This window comes from Mus pahari, chromosome 7 (assembly GCF_900095145.1).
Source record: "Mus pahari chromosome 7, PAHARI_EIJ_v1.1, whole genome shotgun sequence".
Taxonomy (NCBI): Eukaryota; Metazoa; Chordata; class Mammalia; order Rodentia; family Muridae; genus Mus; species Mus pahari.
In genome coordinates, this window is record NC_034596.1 from 95,334,752 (window position 1) to 95,357,257 (window position 22,506).

At 45.7% G+C, this 22,506-nt stretch overlaps 1 protein-coding gene across 5 annotated transcripts in view; it reads left to right on the plus strand.

Moving 5' to 3' along the window:
- Nucleotides 1-22,506, plus strand: part of Dglucy (D-glutamate cyclase) — an 84,545-nt gene that overhangs the window by 52,148 nt on the left and 9,891 nt on the right. For all 5 annotated transcript variants that reach the window (XM_021202314.2, XM_029540720.1, XM_029540721.1 and 2 more), the window contains exons 7-11: nt 1,096-1,293; nt 6,599-6,859; nt 10,051-10,150; nt 13,770-13,918; nt 16,386-16,505. In XM_021202314.2, the coding sequence (XP_021057973.1) occupies nt 1,096-1,293; nt 6,599-6,859; nt 10,051-10,150; nt 13,770-13,918; nt 16,386-16,505 (828 nt within the window). The remainder of the gene's footprint in view (nt 1-1,095; nt 1,294-6,598; nt 6,860-10,050; nt 10,151-13,769; nt 13,919-16,385; nt 16,506-22,506) is intronic.

The following is a 22,506-nucleotide window of genomic DNA, read 5'->3' on the forward strand; positions in this document are numbered from 1 at the left end:
TGGGATCAAAGGCGTGCGCCACCACGCCTGGCAGTTGTTCCCTTTCTTAATAGTTGTTCCCTTTCTGGATCACACGCAAAGTTCATGCATCTATCAATAGATGTGCCTTTTGAATGTTGGCTGACTGGCTATTAAACCCAAGAAATGTTACAGTTTCTGAGTTTCTGTGAAATGCAGGATAGCATTTCCTCACCTCACGTTGCACATTTATTCAACACCTGTTGAATAATACGCAAGGCATTATGTGAAGTTCTGAGATAAAGAAACGAGGGTCGTCCCGTGCCCCCTCGCCCCGTGAGGAGCGCACAGCTGAAGTACTCAAATATAAAGCCATACCAAGGAGGGCAGAAGACAGAGGTTCAGCCTACTCAGCAGTAAGCACCTAGAGGCCAGGCAGAAGGACAAGGAGAGGATGCAGCCCCTGTCTCTAATGCAAACCTTTCCTGAGGTACTCCATACCCAGCGCTTTGCACTTTGTACTTGCACTTCCCAGCTCCATGTTCATACAACCAGACAAGGCGTGGCCGTTATTTTATAGCATGACAGACATGGGTAGAAAGGCTAAAGTCACACCCGAGACTCGATTGTATCCTCCATGATGCAGCCACTTCTGAGGACGATGCTAGTGTACGGCTTAGGGGTCTAATCTAGTGGGGAAGGGGGGGGTTAAGAAAAATATAAATGCTGTGAGAAAACAGAAATTCCATACACAGAAGTGCTCAGTCTAACATCAGCTACAAGGTCAAGCGAGAGGCTTCATGCGCTGAGAATTCAGACCGTGCTTTCTGACATCCATAACTGTGATGGACAGAATCTCTCAGCGCTCATGCTTTGGCTGTGACTGTACCTCACTTTTTACTGTATTCACCTTCCTAAGAAGTGGGGGCAACTGTTTAAATAGAAATCGGTCTACCCATATGCCAGCTCACTCTGACCATGGTGCCAGCATACAGCCTGGCGAATTCTGTTGACAGGGTTGGTGCCAAGGTCATCTTTCTCTCCACTGTGGACAGGGTGAAAACGAATTGGGCTTGGCAGGGTGACATCACGGCGACGTCACAGTGACGTCACGGCCCCTTCTGTTGTGTGTTGCAGGGGCTCCATTGGCTTTCGCCAGCCCTCCAGGCTGCACGGTGATGGTCCCGAAGGACATGTCTTCAGCCAGTTGTCTGACTCCTGAGATGGTTCCAGAAGTCTATGCCATTTCCGAAGACCCTTTGCATTACAGCATAGTGTCAGCCCCTGCTGCTCAAAAGGTCAGAGAGCTAGAGTCCACAATTGCCATAGACCCAGGTAAGAAACAAGGTATTCAAGGCTGAGGGGATAGTGGGTGGAGTGTCTGCTGCTCAAGCATGAGGGCCCGAGTTCAGAACCCCATATCCCAGGCAAAAATTCAGGCATGGTAGCATACATCTGAAATCTCAGTATAGGGTGCATGTGTGTGTGTGTGTGTGTGTGTGTGTGTGTGTGTGTGTGTGTAGACAGGGAGATCTCCAGTGCTTATTGGCCACCCAGCTTACCCAAATCAGTGAGCTCCAGGTTCAGTGAAAGATTTGTCTCAAAAAATAAGGATTGAGAAAGGCAAAATGCCAGTTTTCTAAGCTATCCAACAATACAGTTCTTTTTTTTTTTTTTTTTTTTTTCTGAGACAGGGTTTCTCTGTGTAGCCCTGGCTGTCCTGGAACTCACTCTGTAGACCAGACTGGCCTCGAACTCAGAAATATGCCTGCCTCTGCCTCCTAAGTGCTGGGATTAAAGGTGTGTACTGCCACACCCGGTTAGTACAGTTCTTTAAAATGCTTACACAGGGCCTTCAGATGTCTGAGCTGATAAAGGCACTGGCAGCGAAGACTGATAACCCAAGTCCCATTCTCAGGATCCATATACTGAAAGAAGCGAACACTTCTACAAGATGTCCTCTGACTCCATTTGCATAGCATGACATGTGTGAGCTTACACACACACACACACACACATACACACATACACACGTACATTTTAAAACATATATGTTTATATATATGTGTATATATATATATACATGTATATGCACACAAATATATATACATATATTTGTATATGTACACATTTTAAAACTTATATATGTATATGTATGTGTATGTATATATGTGTGTATATATATATATATATATATATATATATATATATATATGCATGTTTTTAAAAGTGTGCATCAGGATTTGGGGGAAGACATAGACTACTTTTTATCTGGGGATCCCAGTGTCCCAGTGTTGGGGCCAGGCAGCTACCTTGTCACAGCAGCATATAATAGCCTGACTGTATGTATACTGTATACTGTATACTGCATCTCAGGGAAATAACTGCCCCTCTACAGCCTGTAAGCCACCACTTTCTAATCACGGGACAAGGCTGGTAGGACCTTTCAGGGAGCTTGCTGATTCTGCTTAAGAGGTCTACTGTGAGCTTGTTGAAAGCTTCCCCTTCCGCGTCCGTAGGCATTTGGGAGAATAGGTTTTAGTTCCAGGTAGTCAGCAGAGGGCGCTAGATCACACACTATTCTGTATATTACAATTAGTGCTATGGCCCATTCTCATGAGACAACTGCTGTGTGGCTTTGCCTCAGTTTCCTGATCAGGGTAATAAGATGACTGACAGTTACACCTCCCTGCATGGTTGTGCTAAATAACAAGAACATGAGTAACGCTACAATTGCTCCTGCTGGGCATAATCAGTAAACGCACGTTCCATCTGATCTTAGTAATGCCCTGCTGTCTCTATGGAGCAGTTTTTGTTAACTTCATTTAGCAAAAGAAACCAAAGCATATAAAGTTAAAAATACAGTAGGTACTTCTGGGAAGTAAAAATACCCAGTAGCTGTTTGGGGAAGATGTTGAGCCCCTGTCTGCTGACTCTGTTGGCCATGATTTATACATACTGTATATATTAGAATCTGAAATATAAGTTGTGTGTTATTTTCTTGCCTGGGCAGTTAAAAAGTTCTTAGCTCATAGCCCACTCCCCCATACCTTCATATGAGGTGTGTTCCTAAAACTGGAGGGCAGACACGTCTCAAATATCAGGTAATGTCTGGGAGTTATGGCCTCTCCCAATGCCCCAGTAATTCACATTTTCCCAGGCAAGGATGTTGGGATCAGTGGGTGAACCCAGGGGGCACAGAGGGGCAAAGCCAGCCTGGGGAGGAGACTCCCAGGAACCAGCCAGAGCTGCCTCTGAAGAGAGGGTACTGGGAAACTGATCCCGTGGGAGTCCAATGACCTCTGAGAGTCCTATGAAACCCGCTGGCCAGACAGAAGACTCAAGGGAGCATACCTCACATAGAAATGGCTGCTTCTGACCATCGACACTGACAATCACCAAGCTCCCTGATAAGCTACCAGACGTGGCTTTTTCTTGGTTCATTGACTCCTTCGTTCATTCGTTGTGTGGAGACTAAGGTACTATTGACACATAAACACACAGAAAACTCATCATGTATGCCTACCACGGGAACACCCTGAGGTTATGTCATGGCAGGTGTACATAGAGTCTTATATGGTGTGCCATATTCTAGCCTGGGCAATCAAAACGAGTGTTCCAGGGCTAGCGAGATGGTTCCATGGATAAGGACAAGTTGTCAGCAAGCTGACGACCTGATTGTGATCCTCAGAACCCACGTGGTAGGAAAGAAACAATTCCTGCAAGTCGCCCTCTGATCTCTGACACGCGTGTAGCGCACACATAGGCACACGCACGCACACACATAGGCACATTTTAAATGTAGTTTTTAAAAAGAGTTCTTCACTTTCCTAGGTAGATACTTCATTTTTTTCTATAATAGTTTCTCCCTCCCAGACAGCCTTCCCCAAGCTGACAGCTCCCCCATTTGACATGGCATCATGAGGAAAGATGAATTACTAACTCTGTAATTAGCGTTGAGTTTAAAAGAAGGAGCCGACAGCTGATTTACAGCTGTCCTGTTCACCCGTTGCTTTGGTAAGGCTGAGCAGCGAGGTCAGACACCACGTCTGCCTCCCACTGGCGCTCTTGCAGATTGGTGCAGGGCTTGAAGCATGAGTCCCAGAGGAGGCAGATTGATGACTGTCTGATGTGCTGAGTCCGTCTTGGAAAAACCATCTTTAATCCGCAAGAACGATAGATGGTTTTGATTCCCTCAAATAAGCAGATATGATTAACGGTGGTGTGTGGTGTGTTGGACACTATTTACTGAGCTTATTAATAGAGGCACTTGGTCATTTTTAAGAGAACATTGACTTGCATATGATGTGTCTGGAGGATATGGAGGATGCAAGATTTATAGTAATGGTTTTTGCCCTGGTAATAAAATCATCATCTATATACACAGCCATCAGTTGCCCAAAGCCTCCCCCTCACCCTCTCTTTAATATAACTCATCAGGTTCCCTGAGCCATGTTACATCCAATTTTATTGTACAAAATGATGTTATTCTTCTCCTTTCTTGTCATCACTACTTTATGTTCGTTGTAGGAACACCAGAAAATACATGAAAGTAGCCAGGGTGTTGGTGCATGTCTCTAATCCCTGCATCTAGGAGGCTGAGGCAGGGGGGTCATTAATGCAGGACTGGGACTTGACCCAGTCTCAAAAATGAATCTAATAATTAATAAAACTAAGTCTTAGAAAGAAAAATGTGTGAAAACAAAGAAGCGATAAAAATTACCCTAATCCCGGAGCCTGAGGAGATGGCTCAGTTAGTTAAGTGCTTGCCAGGTCGGTAGGAGAGGGAGCTGGCTTCAGTTCCCCAGCACACACATAAGAAGCAGGGCACAGCCAACCAGTGAGCTCTGGGTTCAGTGAGAGACCCTGCCTCCAAAACCAAAACCAAAACCAAAAAAAAAAACTTTTTTATTTAAATTAGTTGGAGAAAGCAACCAAAGACTCACGACATCAGTCTCTGACTCCCATGTGCACATTCACACAGACACAGGCACAAGAACACATACAAACACATACCGTGAAATATTTTTTCCACATCTACACACTGTTTATTTGTTTGAGACAGAGTCTCACTTTTTAGCCTAAGCTAGCCTTGAACTCTCTGCAATCCTCCTGCCTCAGTCTCCCCAGAGGAAAGCTGGATTACAGGAATGAGTCACTCAGTTCACAGCATCCTTTTTAAAGGATCCATTGTGCGAACATGCCACTGTTTGACTAATTTTCCATCGCTGGTACCTTAAACAATTCCACAGTAACTAGTCCTCTCACTGAAGTTTACACATACCTACAACTACTTTATTTGGGATGCCAGACACCAGATGGAAGAGAAAAAAAGTCACCTTCCAGGCCCCAACTTCCAGGCACTACTCCAGCAACCAGAAGGTGGGAATCTCTGTCCCCCATCCAGGCTACCCTCCCTGTTATCCATGTAGAAGAACCCAAAGATAGGACCAGCGACACACAGCTATCATGTGCCAGCTCCTGTATGGGATTACTCTCAGTCTGGAGCAGTTACTCTATACTAGGGTTCCAAAGCCAGCATTTTGTGGCTCTCTGTGAACCTCAACTGCAAGTCAACACCCCTCTATGTCCCTTTGGCCTGCTCTAAAGGCAGCTCAGCTAGAGTCACACTCTGCTTCGGTATGGCACTCATGTAGAAGAGACCTGATGGTAGACAGAGGCATGCTGGTATAAAAAGAGTCAGGAAGGGGTGTTGCTCAGCTGGCCCAGCTGGGCAAACTTAGCACTAACTACTGCCCCTCATCTGTGTTCCTCTACAGATAGCTCCCCATTTGCTCAACTTCTCCACTAGAGGGCAGTCAATATCTGACTCTATTATAGGAGGCACAGTTCAGAGGTGCAGTGTCTAATAGGCAACCCTCTCTCAATAGGGGACAGAAGCCAATGAACAAGTGGGCAGCCTCTGGTCCTCTGATAGGGCAATTCTAGGGTGCATCCTCCATGGGTCTCGGGTAGGACAGAGTTCCGGTTACCTAGAGGGTTAACTCGCTCACTCTCAATCCTTTACTGGTTTTCTAGGTCTCATCTCCCCTGCTTTCCAGGATTACCATCTCCTGAAATAATGGCACCGCAGACCCTGTCTTGCTTGTAGGGAGGACTCACCAATAAATGTATACCATTTCTTCCTTATATATTCTCTCACTAGCTAGGTTTTGCTAAACTATTCTAACAAATGAGCCTCAACATACTTTGCTCAAATGCCATAGAAGCCCGTGTCACCTCCCCGTAACAGCACCCGGCAAGACTTGAGAGTGTTCTGGGTCAACAGGGAGGGACTCTGCTTTACCCAGACACTCGGGGTCCCAGCAGCTCTGCCATCTTACCTGCTGTAGCTATCAATCAACATTTTGGACAAAACGAGGTTAGGTGTGTTTGGAGAGGCACAGGGAAGGACAGGGCTAGGCTCAGCAGGGCACCCATCACTTCCTTATGTGCCTTGAGACCAAGCCAGTCTTGTGGCTAAGAGAAGGCTGGGAGTCAGAGGGACAAGAATGCATATGAACAGGTCATACTGCCACACCCCTCCACGTGACTTCCGGGCCCAAACCAACCCGAACTATCAGCATATCTACCTTAAACACCGTCATCTAGATATGTTACTTTATTTTTGTAATTTTAGGTAACCGAGGAATTGGGCACCTACTACTTAAAGATGAGTTGCTGCAGGCTGCCCTGTCACTGTCTCATGCCCGCTCCATACTAGTCACCACTGGATTCCCGACACATTTCAATCATGAGCCCCCAGAAGAGACAGACGGCCCACCAGGAGCCATCGCCTTAGCGGCCTTCCTACAGGCTCTGGGGAAGGAGACCACCATGGTGGTAGACCAGAGAGCCTTGAACTTGCATATGAGGATTGTTGAAGATGCCGTTAGGCGAGGTGAGCAGTGATGTGGGGTCAAGCCATTTCCCCAAGCAGGTCTTTGTGGGCAGAGACTGGAATAAATCAATGTGACCACCTTCAGCCATGTACACAGCTCCAGGATGTATCCTTGTAACAGGGTGTTTTATCTCCAAGCCTAGAACAACTTTGTTATAAGCAACAAGAGGTTCGTTTTATAGAAAAAGATGTTGAGGTTTCAGAAAGTCCAAGTGATATAATCAACCACTGTTGTCCACATGGTATCCAGTTCCCCAACTACCACCACCAGTCAGTGCCCTGGAGGTCCAAAGCTATGTGAACCCAATCTGGAACCCCATGACATAAATCTTAGTGAACACACACACACACACACACACACACACACACACACTCCTCACTTTCCCTATCCATTCCCTCAGCTTCTTGGCTCTGTCTCCCAGGAAACCACCCGCAGGGCAACCAGAATGTTTAAGAATAGAGGCAGGTTGTTTGTTCTGTGGAAAAGGAGGCTGAGACCAGTTACAAGTGACCACTGTGGGGGTGACAGGGACAAAGCTAGGATTTCACCTGGGGCTCCCTCACAAGGAGAAGGGAGAGGAGGCACCAAGGAATACTAGACAGATCAGCAAGTGAGGACAGAAAACCGCCAGACACCTGACCATGTCAAGCTCTGCTCCACGGTTCTCAGGGATGTGGAGCTGCCTTGCTAGCGCGGTTCCATGAAGGGTATGGCTGCTTTGTTGGATTCTTTAGAACCTTCTTTCTTTCTTCCCTTCTTCCTTCCTTCCTTCCTTCCTTCCTTCCTTCCTTCCTTCCTTCCTTCCTTCCTTCCTTCCTTCCTTCCCCCTCCCCCAGCTCTCTCCTTTTTTTTTTCCTTTGGTTTTTAGAGACAGGGTTTCTCTGTGTAGTCCTGGCTGGGCTGTCCTGAAACCAAATCCAGGCTGGCCTCAAACTCAGAGATTTGCCTGCCTCTGCCTCCCAGGTGCTGGGAACAAAGATGTGTGCCATCCATCACCACAGCCATGCCCAGAACTTTGGTAACATTTGGATTACGTGAATGCAGCAACTGGGCTGTTCATGATCACTGTTGCAGTCTTTTTTACTGAAGCCTAGGAAACGACCCAGAGAAGAAAGGCAGAATCCCTTCTCCCTTCTCATGGGCAGGAGCCCTGCAAGGATTGTACTCCATAGCTCTGAGGAGGGAGCCACGTCTCTCTGACCCTTCTTGACAGGGGTTCCTGACCCTCCTTGACAGGGGCTTTGTGTGTCCTTTCTCAGATATGTGCCTCATGCTGTCTGGCTGGGCTCCCTGGTACCCAGTCCCCTGACTAGCATCTGACACAGTGCAGCCAGGGGAGTGAGGTTGGCTTCTCTCAGCACCCACTTTCACCAGACCCCAGCCAGGAAATTGACAGACCATCATGGTGCCACCCTAGCAATGTGACTCTACAGAGGAGGCGCTCAGGATGTTCATGTGGTTTCTGCACGGTCACATGCCTCTAAGTCCTAAGTCCAGGGACACTGTCCAGGGTGCCCTGTTGGCCATCTTTCCTTTTCCTTGGAGCTTTGCCCTGAGCCTGTGAATAAGCCACAACTCTTCCCCTAACCGCTGAGAGATAGATGAATGAAAACCAGATGATCATTTGAGGAGATATGTATACTATTTTCCATATAATCTACAATAATGTGTGTTATTTGTGTAATCACAAAATGTTTTTTTGACAATCGATTTCACTTTGTAATCACTACCATACAAGTACCAACCTGCCGTTGGTGACCTCAGTTGCAATCAGGGGATCCTGGGAGGGGAAGTGGGGCAGAAAGGCCAGGGGCAAGAGAGACTCCCCGGCAGCTGTGAGCATAGCATCATGAGAACAGACTCTCAAGGAGACAGCTCAGCTTGTGTAATGGGGGGGGGGGGGGAAACAGAGGCTACTTAAACCTCTGGAGGTGGGACGAGGCTTTGGGGTGAGTGTACATCTTGGCCCAGGCCAGGGTGCTGGGGATGCCTCATTTGCATAAAGAAGAATTCCAGGTGGAATTCATGCTGGACATGACCTTATAAGGGAAGAGAAAGTTTAACCTGGCTAGAAGACTATGTGACCTCTTGGGGGGAGGGGGAGGTAGGGGTGCAGGGCTACATGTGCCAGGACATGCAGGCCCAGGGTGGAGTGGGGGAGCAATCCAAGTCCTGCCCATGTCAGAATGAGATTTCTAGGGTTTGGACATGCCTCAACCTCACTCTTGCTTGGAGCCTGCTACCCCCCTCCCATGACTCCCTGGCCCCACACTAACCCAAGTCTCTGGAACTCTGCCTCAGTTGTTATTGGTCTCCTCTGAAGGAATGCTTGTCTGGAGAGGGAACTAGTAAGGTCTGGGAGTAGGAATTCAATGGCTGGTTTTAAAATGTCAACTTGCTACATACAACCTACAGACACCTGACAAAGGAGTCTCAGTTGAGGGATTATTTAGATCAAGTTGGTTTGTGGACATGTCTGTGTGGGGCTGTGGGCACAACCATTCCCTGGATAGGGGCTCCTGGATAGTATAAAAGAGAAAGAAGCAAGCAGGCGGTGTGTGGCATTCACTTCTCTCTGCTCTTGACCATGGATGTAATGTAATTGCTCAGGGTCCTGCCTCAACTTCCCTTCAGTGATGGTCTGCAGACTAGAGTTGTAAGCTAATTAACTCTTTCTTCCCCTAAATTGCCTTTAGTCAGGGTGTTTTATCACAGTAACAAAAATTAAACTAAGACAGACGTGGAGCTATGATACCAACACAGATACTGTATCTGACTCTGGTCAACTTCCCTGGTGTCTGAGCATCCTTTCCTCCTTCGATAAAATGAAAAGTAACAATCACTTTATGGAACATGATTATGAAATGTAAATGAGAACATACTTGTCAAGTGCCTGGCCACTGTCGCTCAGGCATCTAAACAGTACACAGCACTCTTCCTGGCAGTGGGCCGGAACAGACCATCTAACATACAGCACATTCCCAGGTCTATACTGAGCCAGCTCAGCCCTCTAGCCCTGCCAACTCTGTAGTTCAGTCAGAACTAAAAGTAAATTTATGCCTCTCTGAATTCTATCAAGGCATATTGAAGGACACCACCCAGTAATGTTACAGTACTGTCCAACGATATATTTCAAAAGCCCACCACAACCCCGGCACTGATGTGGCTACCCATTGTCTCTATTCTCAAGGAGTTCTGAAGACACCGATCCCCATATTAACTTACCAAGGAAGATCCATGGAAGATGCTCGGGTATTTTTGTGCAAAGATGGGGACCCTAAGTCTCCTAGGTATGTATATGGTACCCCGGATGGAGTGCGTGGTACCGGGGAAGACCACATCCTTGTAACCTTGCTGACAAAGTTTTCGAATACCTCATCCTATGAAAGAAAAGGCACGAGGCTGGGGCTATCAGGGTCTGCTTAGAGCCCCATAGAGCATGTCTGGAAATAGATTCATGCCAGCAGGGAGAGATGGTACTCATACCTGACAAAATAAGAAACGAAGTTAGCAGTGAGATCTTGCATTAATCAAACCATTTCAACTTAGGGGAGGTAGCTAAAACGTTCAGGAAACAAAATAGAAATAGCATTGTTCAGCTTGTGTAGGAATGAAAAGTGCTCTCCTGAGACACTCCCTTCCCTCCCCTCCATCTCCTTCTCCTTCTTCCTACTTTATGTGTCCATGTCCGTGTGTGTGTGTGTGTGTGTGTGTGTGTGTGTGTGTTTATTACTGTGTGTTGTGGTCAAACATTTCAGAACATTTTTTGTCATTTGTTTCAGATTTAATAACTTACACAGTGCTTTGTACACTTTTTAAACCTACAGTAACACAATGTGTATTACAGATCAGTATATGCATTTAAAAACAATACTACTCTCCGTGTTACAGGATTCAGACAGGCTCTGTATGCAATGTACTCCGGTGCTTTCTGTTTGTGTGTATGTGTGTGTGTGTGTGTGTTTTGTTTTGTTTTGTTTTGTTTTTACTACAAACGCTGCCTGTTCTAAGTAGTGCTGCTCAGAACAAGGGCAGACAAACATCTCTTTAGGTTCCTGTTTTCAGCTCTTTCCAGTATGTACACTGAAGCTGAATTTCTGGATCATATGAGAAGTCTGTTTTTAACATTTTGAAGAATAGCTATACTATTTCATCAAGTTGAGATTTTGAAGAACTCCATTGTGGGTGCATTTAGAGCTGTGAACGTCCTAGTTTTATGTTCTCACTTTGGATTACTAAAACAACATTCCTGCTAACAGGGCTGGTGAGATGGTTCTGTGGTTAAGAGTATTTGCTGCTCTTGCAGAGGACCTGGGTTCAGCTCCCAGCACCTACCTGGGCAGCTCACAACTGCCAGTAACTCAAGTCCTAGGGCAGTTGTTCTCAATCTGTGGGTCATGACCCCTTTGGGGGGGGGTTTACATATAGTAAGATATCCTGTATATCAGATGTTTACATTATGACTCACAGCATAGCAAAATTACAGTTATGAAGTAGCAAATAACATGAGGAAATGTATTAAAGGGTCGCAGCATTAGGAAGGCTGTCCCATTAGAACCTTCCTGTCCCGGGGAATCTGATACCCTCTCTGGCCTCCACAGGCACTTCATACACACGGTGCACATACAGACAAGCAGGTACATGGACATGCACAGAAATAAATGTGAAGATTAAAATATTTCTGCTAATAAAGATACCAACAACAGGCCTGAATGATACTTACTGAGCTCTAAGTAGCTGTGAGTTCCATGGCAAAAACTTCCTTAACCCTACTATAGATGTCCTCCAGATGTGTGATCCCTGCAGATGTGTGATGCCCTCCAGATGTGTGACACCCTGCAGATGCATGATCCCTGCAGATGTGTGATGTCTGCCTTGCAGATGTGTGATGTCTTGCAGATGTGTGATGTCCTGCAGATGTGTGATGTCTTGCAGATGTTTCATGCCATGCAGATGTGTCATGCCCTGCAGATGTGTAATCCCTGCAGATGTGTGATTTCTTGCAGATGTGTGATATTCTGCAGATGTGATGTCCTGCAGGTGTGTCATGCTCTGCAGGTGTGTCATGCTCTGCAGATGTGTGATCCCTACAGATGTGTGATCCCTGAAGATACATAATGGCTGCAGATGGAAAACATGATGTGTGGAGAGGTGATGTGTGGTTTGGAAGACCAAATAACTCACTCAAGGCTGGTGAGGGGAAGTCCCAGAGCGTACCCTACGTGGCAGGGCTCTACAATCACTTGACCACTGTGCCACCTGTGCCCTTATTCCTCTACCTCTTTGTCTCCTAAGGAATCCATGTTATGTTCCATTCATTCGTTCCTCTTTCAAATTAATTCCTAATTGTTTGACGTCTGTGATGTGAATGAGAGGTTGCAAAGGAGGACCATGGGCCCATAGCAGCCACACTCAGTTCCTCTCTGGCTGGCCACTCTATTGGATGGGGGCATTGGATGGATCATTAGTGACATCTCCCAGACACCCAGGTACCCTGACCTCTCAGCTTCTGGCACTATTGGACTGCAGAAGTCCTGAGTGGCTGTTTGTTGGAAGGTTGTTGAGATAGGATGGGAAGATGGAGAAGATTAAGGGGGAAGAGGAAAACAGCCCTCATTCCAGAGACTTCCAGAGAGAAACTGAACACAACTACAAAGCCCAGTTAGGCATATGTGGGGCTGGAGAGAGCACCTACTCTCTCCAAATTTGGTTCCTAGCACCCACACCAGGCTCCAACCTCCATATCATCGACACACACTCAGCCATGCCCAATAGTAATAGTAATACATGTTTAAAAAGTAATAAAAGTGCAAAGTCATCCTTAGCTACATAGCATGTGAGAGGCTGGCCTGGGCCATCCTTAGCTACAGAGCATGTGAGAGGCTAGCCTGGGCCATCCTTAGCTACAGAGCATGTGAGAGTCTGGCCTGGGCCATCCTTAGCTACATAGCACATTAGAGCCTACCCCGGTCTACAAGAGACCCAGTCTCAAGGAAGAACAACAGAATCAAAACCAGCAGAAAGCTGTGTTTTCTCAGGGCCAGGATGTTTGTGAACTTGACTTTAACTATATTAGCGATCACCCCCCTGCCCCCAATTCATCCAGGCAGTATACCTTATAAAACTATCTTACCATTTACAAAAGGATTATTTTAAAAATAAGTGAACCAGCTCACATCTTTTATTTAATTTTTTTTTTTTTCTTTTTTTGAGACAGGGTTTCTCTGTGTAGCCCTGGCTGTCCTGGAACTCACTTTGTAGACCAGGCTGGCCTCGAACTCAGAAATCCGCCTGCCTCTGCCTCCCAAGTGCTGGGATTAAAAGCATGTGCCACCACACCTGGCTTTTTACTTAACTTTTAAATTTTGCTTAATCTCTAAGCCTTATTGTAAATTGTACCCTTTGAGCTATATAACTTGGCCATATATATATGTATATATATCACATATATTGTCACTAAAAGCACCTGAGTGTTTCTCTCCCTCTTGAGAAGCCCATGCCCATGTCTACAGTGTGTGCTGTCCTTTTCTGGTCTATGTGTGTGGCAGGAGGTGGGGAGGAAGTGTGTACTATCTCCTATCTCTCAATAGGCTTGCTAATTTGGCTTCTCTCTTGACTTGTTCTGAAATTCTTTTTGCAATGTCATCAACGTAGTGAAGGATCCAGCCTTACCTGAGTGGAGGTCACAGAAACTCTTCAAGCTCTGGCATCAGTCCTGGGCTGTGTCTTCCACCAACAATGTAGTGAATCAGTACCCTGTGATGGCCTTGCACAAAGTAGGTCCTCACTCAAGCTCATAGGCTTATGGGAAGTTAAGACACCAAGGGTCATTCACAGAGACACACAAGCTTAGAACCAGGGAAGCTGCCATTTTCCCTAGGAAGACTTACTGCCATTGCTTCCCGGCAGATTTGACCATCTGGTGGCCATAGAACGTGCGGGAAGGGCCGCTGATGGCAATTACTACAACGCGAGGAAGATGAACATCCAGCACTTAGTTGACCCCATTGATGACATTTTCCTTGCCGCACAAAAGATTCCTGGCATCTCATCAACTGGTAAGTGAGGGCACTGAGAATTCAACATGAACACATTGCTAATCATCTTTCAGTGAGCATGAACACATTGCTGAGCATCTTTCAGTGACCATCGAGCACAGGCCAGGAAAGGGTTATGTGGTCACTATTGCTTCCCACCCATCTCCAAACCGGGATTTGTTTATCTCAGCCAGTCTAGACGTGAATGACACAATTATTAAGAAATGCAACATTCCCTTATGAGAATGGGAAGCAACACACACAGAACATACTTGATTTGTCCAACTCAGAAGTAATTAACTCATCATGAAATATTAACAATCATGAAATTGAGGCATGGCATATCATTGTGACCAGACAGACTGGACTTTGTCATGTGTCACCTGAAGAAATGCTTCACTTTGCGAGTCTATTAAGCACGGGATAAGTGAATTGCTATTGTTAATAGTTAATAAATAGTTAATAAATAGATTTTGTACTGAACTTCATACTTTTTTCCAAGAACTTTCACAACCACTATATTTTCTATCCTACTCAAAAACCTTATGAGGTAGAAAGGAAGTTGATGAGAAAACGAGGCCTAGGGATGTCGAAGCTGGCTAGCTAATTAGCATTGCCAGCAGGATCCTGAGAAAAGTACAGCCACCCTGTCCATACTGTTAAAGTCACCTTGCTGTTGTGACTGAGCTAGTCCCCCAAGGATACCAGCTCTTCCTGTCAGGAGAGTTGGGCGGGACTAGGCTAATTAAAGCCTGTCTGTTCTTCTTCTGTTATTCTTCAAGCCTCGAGTGTTTCCCAGACCCATTAGTCCCCTCTGACTTCTGAGGTTTTAAGGAGTGAATGAAAACCTTCTGGGATGATTAGAAAGTTTCTGCAAAGCCCCAGACTTTCCCAGAAGCGGCTGCGGGTGGGGCACACGCAGTGTGGTCTGCTTGGTTGGTTTCTCACTTCCTGTCACACTGGGCTGGGCAGGTAAAGGACTCACCCGCCTTCAGAGAGGCGTCACCAGCACTGGAGAGGGAGAGTCTGAGACCAAAGGAGCAATTAGCAGGCAGAGCCCGGGACCTCTGGGAGCATGCGCACTGGCTCTCCTTGGCATCTAACTTCCTTACATGTCCAGGTGGTTGTATTATTTTTGTCATCCAAACAGGCTGTCACAAATTTAGAAACTGTTCAGAGGAAAATGGTCAGAGTGGAAACAGAAAGAAAAAAAAAATCCTCGGTGTCAATAGAAGGTGTTCAGTCACTCACAGTAGTCTGAGTCTTTTGGCTCAGTCTGATCACCAGCACTGGACGTGGTCGGGTCCCCCGCTCCATCGGCTCCTGATGAGTGCTAGCCTCTCTCCAGCAGTGGTTCTCAACCTTCCTAGTGCTGCGGCCTTTTAATACCTCATGCTGTGGTCACCCTCCCAACCATAAATCTATTCTGTTGCTACTTCATAATTGTAATTTTGCTACTGCTATGAATTGTAATTTAAATATCTGATAGCTACCCACAGGTTGAGAGCCACTGCTCTAGCAAAATTCTTCTATGTATTATAAGCTCTTGTGGAAGAAACAATAATACCAAGTTCTGTGGTTCAGGGAGGTCTAGTTTTCTGTCCTTGAGGTGCTGGGACATGCCCTTGCATGAAAACTTATTAAGAGCATCCTCACTGTGCCGTACAGGATGGTCCCCAACTCCTGAGCTATAGCACTCCTCCTACCTCACTCTCCAGAGCAGCTGTGACTGGACGCCTATCGCCCCCAGCTTAGCTGCCTGTCTAGTACACAGCATTGTGTGTTCTTGGTAGGATGCCTCAGATATTAACTAGATACCGCTTTGGTTTAGGTTTAAAAGAACAACATACATATTTTTCACATTCTTTAAGCAGAAGTCTTTACCGCTGTGGTTCTCAACGGGGGGGGGGGGGTCACAACCCCTTTGGGGTCTTGAATGACCTTTTCACAGGGGTCACATATTAGATATCCTGCATGCCAGATATTTACATTATAATTCATAACAGTAGCAAAATTATAGCTATGCAGTAGTAGCAACAATAATTTAATGGCTGGGGTCACCACAACATGAGGTATTGAAGGGTTGCAGCATTGAGAAGACTGAGAACCACTGCTTTAGAATAAAATGCAGTTCACCTCTGCCAGCAGGCTATTGGCTAGTCACATGGTACAGTTCAGTGAGAAGAGGCACTGTGTGGGAGCTACTGAGGGTCACATACCGTTGTCCCCAGTGGGCCTGTCAGAACACAAGGCACCCCACTAGTGGCTGGGTGTGGTGACCTAATAACAAAAGACACAGTCCCACTCTAGTGAGCTCCAAAGTCAGATTCACTTCTAACTCTAGAAGTTTCTAGAAGACCCGAAGAAGAAGAAGAAGAAGAATCAACGTCTGGTTGTCAGAATCCTATTCAGAGCCCATCGCTGTCTTGTCCTACCCCCACCCCCACTTTGCCCCCATCCCACATACTGACTCTTTCTCTTCCTTCAGGCATTGGTGACGGAGGGAATGAGCTTGGGATGGGCAAAGTAAAGGAGGCCGTGAAGAAGCACATTAGAAATGGAGATGTCATTGCCTGTGATGTGGAGGCTGATTTTGCTGTCATTGCTGGTGAGTACCTGTGTGCCTGCCAAGAAGAGCCTGGCTGCCCAGGGTGAGTGGCCTGGACAGTTTTTAATCACATTACAAATACCTAAAAGAAACAACCTCAAAGGAGGAAGGATGGCTTGCGTTCAGAGCACAGCTGCTGGCTTTATTGTTCCCAGGCCTGTAGCAAGGCAGTGTCACGGTGGAAACGCTGCCTGTCCCATGGCGACCAGGAAACAGAACAGGAGCCCTTGTGTTTCCCTGGCAGTCTACTTCGGCTTGTGTTTTATCTGGGTTTTCACCCTATGGGACAGTTCTGCTCACACTTGGGTTGGGTCTTCCTCACTCAGTTGCTGTCTAACACACATTCTCTGGAAACGCCCTCCCTCACAGACACACCTGGACGTGTGCTTTACTAATCTCCCAGATGCCTCTCAATCCAGTCAGGTTGACAATCAAGACGACCATCTTAGCAGAGCAGGAGCTTTTCTTCTGTGCTCCAGGGTAGGGGAGAACCCTGAGTTGGGGACTCAGCCACTCGATAACAGTTACGGTGTGTCCAGCATTGCTCTGGGTTCTGGGGCAACCACAGAGATGATGTGTGGCAAAGAATTTTCTTTGCAGAGTTAAGAAGACAATGGCTGTGATGGATATGCATCCCAGGTGGTATGATGAGAGGTGTTAGGATAACTGAGTTGGAGACAGATGAGAGATGGGAGAGCCACTTTGATCAGTGGTCAGCAAGTACCTACCTATGTCATGGTGGACAGGAGAAAGTTTTGCCATGGCTCCTTTCACCAACTTCTGCCCCGGGCTTCCTGTCCCTCCTGTAGCTGCCCTTCCTCCTAGGACCAACCTTTCTTGTGTTTCCAGGTGTTTCAAAGACTGGCTTTCTCTTAGCCTCATCAGAAGTTTCTGGAAATACTGACACCTGAAAAAGGCTATCTCCTGTTCATGGTCAGAGTCAGCCTGGAGAGGAACAAAACCCACTCTGGGATAGGGAAACCTATTGCTGAGTTACTGGAGGTTCACTACACAAACCTGGGTTGGACTTCAGGGAGCCAAGGGCATCCTTTTAATCCCAGCACTTGGGAAGGGGCAGGGGTGTACAGATCTCTATGAATTTGAAGCCACTCTTCAGTGAGTGCCAGGATTCCACACTAGCCAAGGCTACATAGTGAAACCTGGTCTTAAAAAAAAACAAAAAACAAAAACCAATGCCAGGGGACCTGATCATGGGGTGATCACTTTAACATGGGGAGGGACTTATTTCTGTGCACTTAAGTAGGGATTTATAGTAAATACCAGAGGAAAATCTCTTCCTGCTTGTGGTGGAACTAGAAAAAAAGGGAACTGTTCAGAAATATACCTTCTCGATCCATTCTAAATAAGATCGGGCTCAAAAACAAACAAACAAACAAACCCAGTCTGTTGTGCTGTGAGCAAAGCCATACTTGTCTGGGAGAATGGGGCTACCCAGGTCCAGCCCATTGCCACCTTTCAGGGAGAGAAAGGAGATTCCTAGCTCTGTCTCTGTGGAGTAGAAGGAAGGAGAAAAAGAAATTAAACGTAACACTAACCAAAAGAGGGCAGGAACCACTATATTAATTTCAATCAGAGCAGGCTTCAGAACAAAGAAAGTTATTGGGAACATAAAAAAAAAAGCTCATTCATATTACAAAAGGGCCAGTATACAAGGGAGATATAACGATCCTATGTGTCTATGTATCTAACACTGTAGAGGTAATATATATACAAAATATATAGGAGAGAAAGAAAAGATCAGCAGAGAAAAACAGGTTCAATTTTTATAGTTGGGTATTTTAACATCCCTGTATCAGGAGTACCAGATATAGCAGGCACACAATCTGAAAGGACCCAGTTGAACCCAATAATGCTGTCAATCAACCAGATTTAATTGATACCTGCATTAGTTACATTTCTATTGCTGTGATAAAACACCATGACCAAAGGAGTGTAGAGAGCAGACTGTTAATTTTGGCTTACGGTTCCAGAGGGTTCGAGGTCACATGACAGGGAGAAGGACAGCAAGCAGCGTGGCAGTAGGAACAGAAAACAGAGAGCTCACATCTTGAACGACAAGCACAAAGCAGAGAGCAAACCCTAAGTAGGCCAGGCTTTTTACTCTCAAAGTTCATCCCCAATGATGTACCTCCTCCAACGAGACCCCACACTCTATGCTGCCCCCCAAACATCACCATCAACTGAGGACCAAGTATTCACATGCTCATAACTATGGGGGCACATTTCATTCAAACCACCACTGAATGCACATATTAGAGAATAAGACATAACTGACCTTAGTTCTCTTAGTTTCCACCTTCAGGAAGTAGGAAAGAACAGACTAAGACTAAAGTATCGGAAGAAATTGAGGAACAAAAACGGTCAGAAATTGGGAAATTAGGAAAAGTAAATAAAATCGACAAAACCAAAGGCAAGCCTTTGAAAAGATCAACAAAGTTGGCAATCTAGTCAGGCTGAGACAAACAAGTAAGAAAGTATGAATTACTATCAGAAATGGAAGAAGGGATGTCTCTGTAGGCTTCATGGGCACAAAAAGGATAAGGAAGGACTATTATAAACAACTATATGCCCATAAATTTGGCAATATAGATAAGATGGATCCACTTCTCAAAAGACATACACATACAAAAAGAAATAGAAATAGTCCTTAAGGAAATTGAAGCAACAAATTAATGCCCTTCAAAACCAGAGGGCACAAGGCCTGGATGGGTCTACTGATGAACTCTAAAGCATTTACAAAAGAAACTAGAGCAGTTTTCTACAGTGTCTTGCAGAAGATTGAAGCAAAGTGAATACTTTCCGATTCACTGTATGAATCCAATCACCTTAAAACCAATACAATGACATTACAAGAAAAACTATAGTCACTATCTTTCATGAACATGAATACAGACAAAAATAACAGGGCTGGTGAGATGACTCAGCGAGTTCTAGGATTTGTTACCAAGTGTGATGGCTTGAGTCTGTGTCTGAAACCCACATGTGTACAAGCACACTAGTGCACAAATATGTTCTTACATACACACATGCATACTTGCAACAGACCCCAAAATATAGAAGAGCCACAGCACTAACAAGCCAGGATTTATCCCAGATGTGAAGGATAACCCAATAATCAAAAGTCAATCCATATAACCTTACATATTAACACACTAAAGAAGAAAGGTTACATGATGAGGCAAAAGATAAAAAAAAAACATGTTTTAAAAAGTCCAGCCAGGAATGGTGTGGTAAGGATGTCTTTTCTCACCAATTTGTTTGTTTGTTTGTTTGTTTGTTTTTATCAAACCACTAGAATCCTAGTTAGTTTAAAGGGGTAAAACTAATACTCTACGTTCGTGGAAAGGAGTTCTCAACAGTGTGGGATGCTCCTCCTCCCAAGTTGACCTTTAAATTCAACACACACACACATAAGACCATCCCTGGAAGTTATCACATGGACACTCTATTAGCTGCTTTTTCATTGTTGGGACAAAGTCCCTGGGGAAGGGATTTATTTTGACTCACAGCGTGAGGGGCCCAGTTCATCATGCAGCAGTTGGAGGACAAGCCATGCATCCATTGTGCCTGCAGTCAGGAGGGAGGAAAGGCAATTGCTAATGCTTAGCTCACTCACGCTCTCTTTTCTCCTTCTCGCCTTCCCTCCTTTCACCCATTCATGTGTGTGATATATATCCACTGACCGCCACCCCACCCCATGCCATGGCACATGCATGTACCTACATATATGTACATATGCACACAAAGAAATAAATGAATTTGTTTAAAAATATATAATTACCATACAGGGCTGAAAAGATGGCTCACTGGTTAAAACTGCAGGCTGCTCTTGCAGAGGACCCAGATCTAGTCCTGAGGACCTACATGGTGGCTCACAACTGCCTGTAACTACAGTTCCAGGGGCTCCAATGTCCTCTGTTGACCTTTAAGGACTCTTGCATGCACATGGTGTGTGTGTGTGTGTGTGTGTGTGTGTGTGTGTGTGTGTATTAAAGGCATATGCTTGCATAGAAACCTGCACTGCACACAGACAGATGTTCATTCTTTATTCATAACTGATAGGACTAAGAAGTGATAAAACATCCTTCAATGAGTAGATGCATTAACTAAGTCCATACAGGTGATGGGATATATTCTGAGAGAGGGGGAGAGAGAGAGAGAGAGAGAGAGAGAGAGAGAGAGAGAGAGAGAGAGAGAGAACCACAAGAGAGATGAGAAACTCTAAGAGCATATTAGTAAATGCGCAAGCCAGTCTGAAAAGGCTGTGCGATCTGAACCCAGCTATACAATGTTCTGGAAAAGGTAAAATTATGGAGACCGTGAAAGGATCAGTGGTTGCTAAGGACTAGGTCAAAATTTACAGTGAGCTCGGCTCACACAGGGTCTCCAGCACATGAGCTTAAGTAAGCTGCTGGTCATGGTCCCCACCTTCATCTTCCTCACCCCCTACCATGTACCCCATGATCCGGGTCTGATAGCCATGGCCATTGTTTAAATATAGCATGGGTTTTACATCTCATTAATTGAAAAGATGATGTCATAGTAAGGTCAAAGGCATTCTTAAAACGCAGGTAGCACAGGGTGACGACACAGGCAAATATGCTGTGTCATCCCACCATAACACAGTCAGCAGTTTTAACTTGCCTGTCAGCTTCCTCCTCAGTTCATAACCATTCTATATCATTTTGCACTGGATTTTAAATTCTGCCTTTTGCTTTGTTATGGCTTCCCAAGCATACATTTATTTTCTATAGTTTCAGAGGCTGAGGATGAACTCTGGAATTGTACCATGAGAACAGACTTAACACTGCTCAACTGTACACAAATGGTGACGTTTTGGATGAATGGATCAATAGATACTTAATGCTATATAACTGTACCTTTAAAGATAATGAAGTTGAGACAGGGTCTTACTATGTAGCCTTGACTGGTCTAAAACATCATACTCGAGGTTGTCCTTAAACTCACAGAGATCTTTCTGTCTCCACCTCCCAAGTGTGTGTGCCACTATGCCTGGCCCGATTCTGATATTTTAAATAGATGGATTGTGGTTCTGGGTTCTGCCTCTCCTGGTTGGGTGTCTAGGTGCCACCAGTACACTGACCAGGAGAGGGCAAAGCGAAGTCTGGAATGGGTGGGGTCTGTAGTCTGCTTCTTCCCTCTAGGGCATTAGATGTTGGGTGTATGCCAGACCAAGGAGGGGGAAACAGAGTGAGTCCTGGATAAATCAGGTCCACAGGACTCCAGTCCAGCCAGGGATGCTGCAAGGGTTACAGTTCTTACAAAGGGAATAAAGAGGTCTGGGTGGCCAGCACAGGGCAGGTGGCCTAGGTCCTGGGTCCCTCAGGGGTGGCAACTATGTCAGGAGTCCACACTCTGATGTAAGCCTCTGTGAATGGGAGTCTGGCCAGGCAGGTGGGTCCAAAGTTCAACAATGAGTGCTTCGGGAGGGAGAGAGCTTTCCCCCAAATGTTACAGCTCAGGAAAAACAGCTGGTCTCAGATAAGCCTGGGTGTGTGCTTTATTCCATGTGGACAGGGACTTATGAACCTTGGGGGATGGGATGGGATTTAGGGGTTGGCTGAGGCTAAGATGTTGGGGATACTCTGTCTGGGGAAGGATTCCAGGTACTGTGCTATGTGACTGACTACCCGTGATCACCTAGTTGGAGGTTGTGGTTACATGTGCCAAAGCAGGCATAGAGACCAGGAAGGGGGTGAACTCTACTCCTGCCATCTTAAATCTCTGAGATGTCTAGGGCTTGAGCATGCGCCACCTCGCCCATTCCATGCCCATTCCTCTGGTGGCACAGTCCATGTGCCTTACAGTAGATAGATGTTTAATACTACTAAAGTATACACTTGAACATGGTTAAGATGGTGACTTCTCATGTGATAATTTAGATAGACAAAATACATGATAGACAGAAAAAAAATTGGGGGGAGGGTGTTTCGAGACAGGGTTTCTCTGTGTAGCCCTG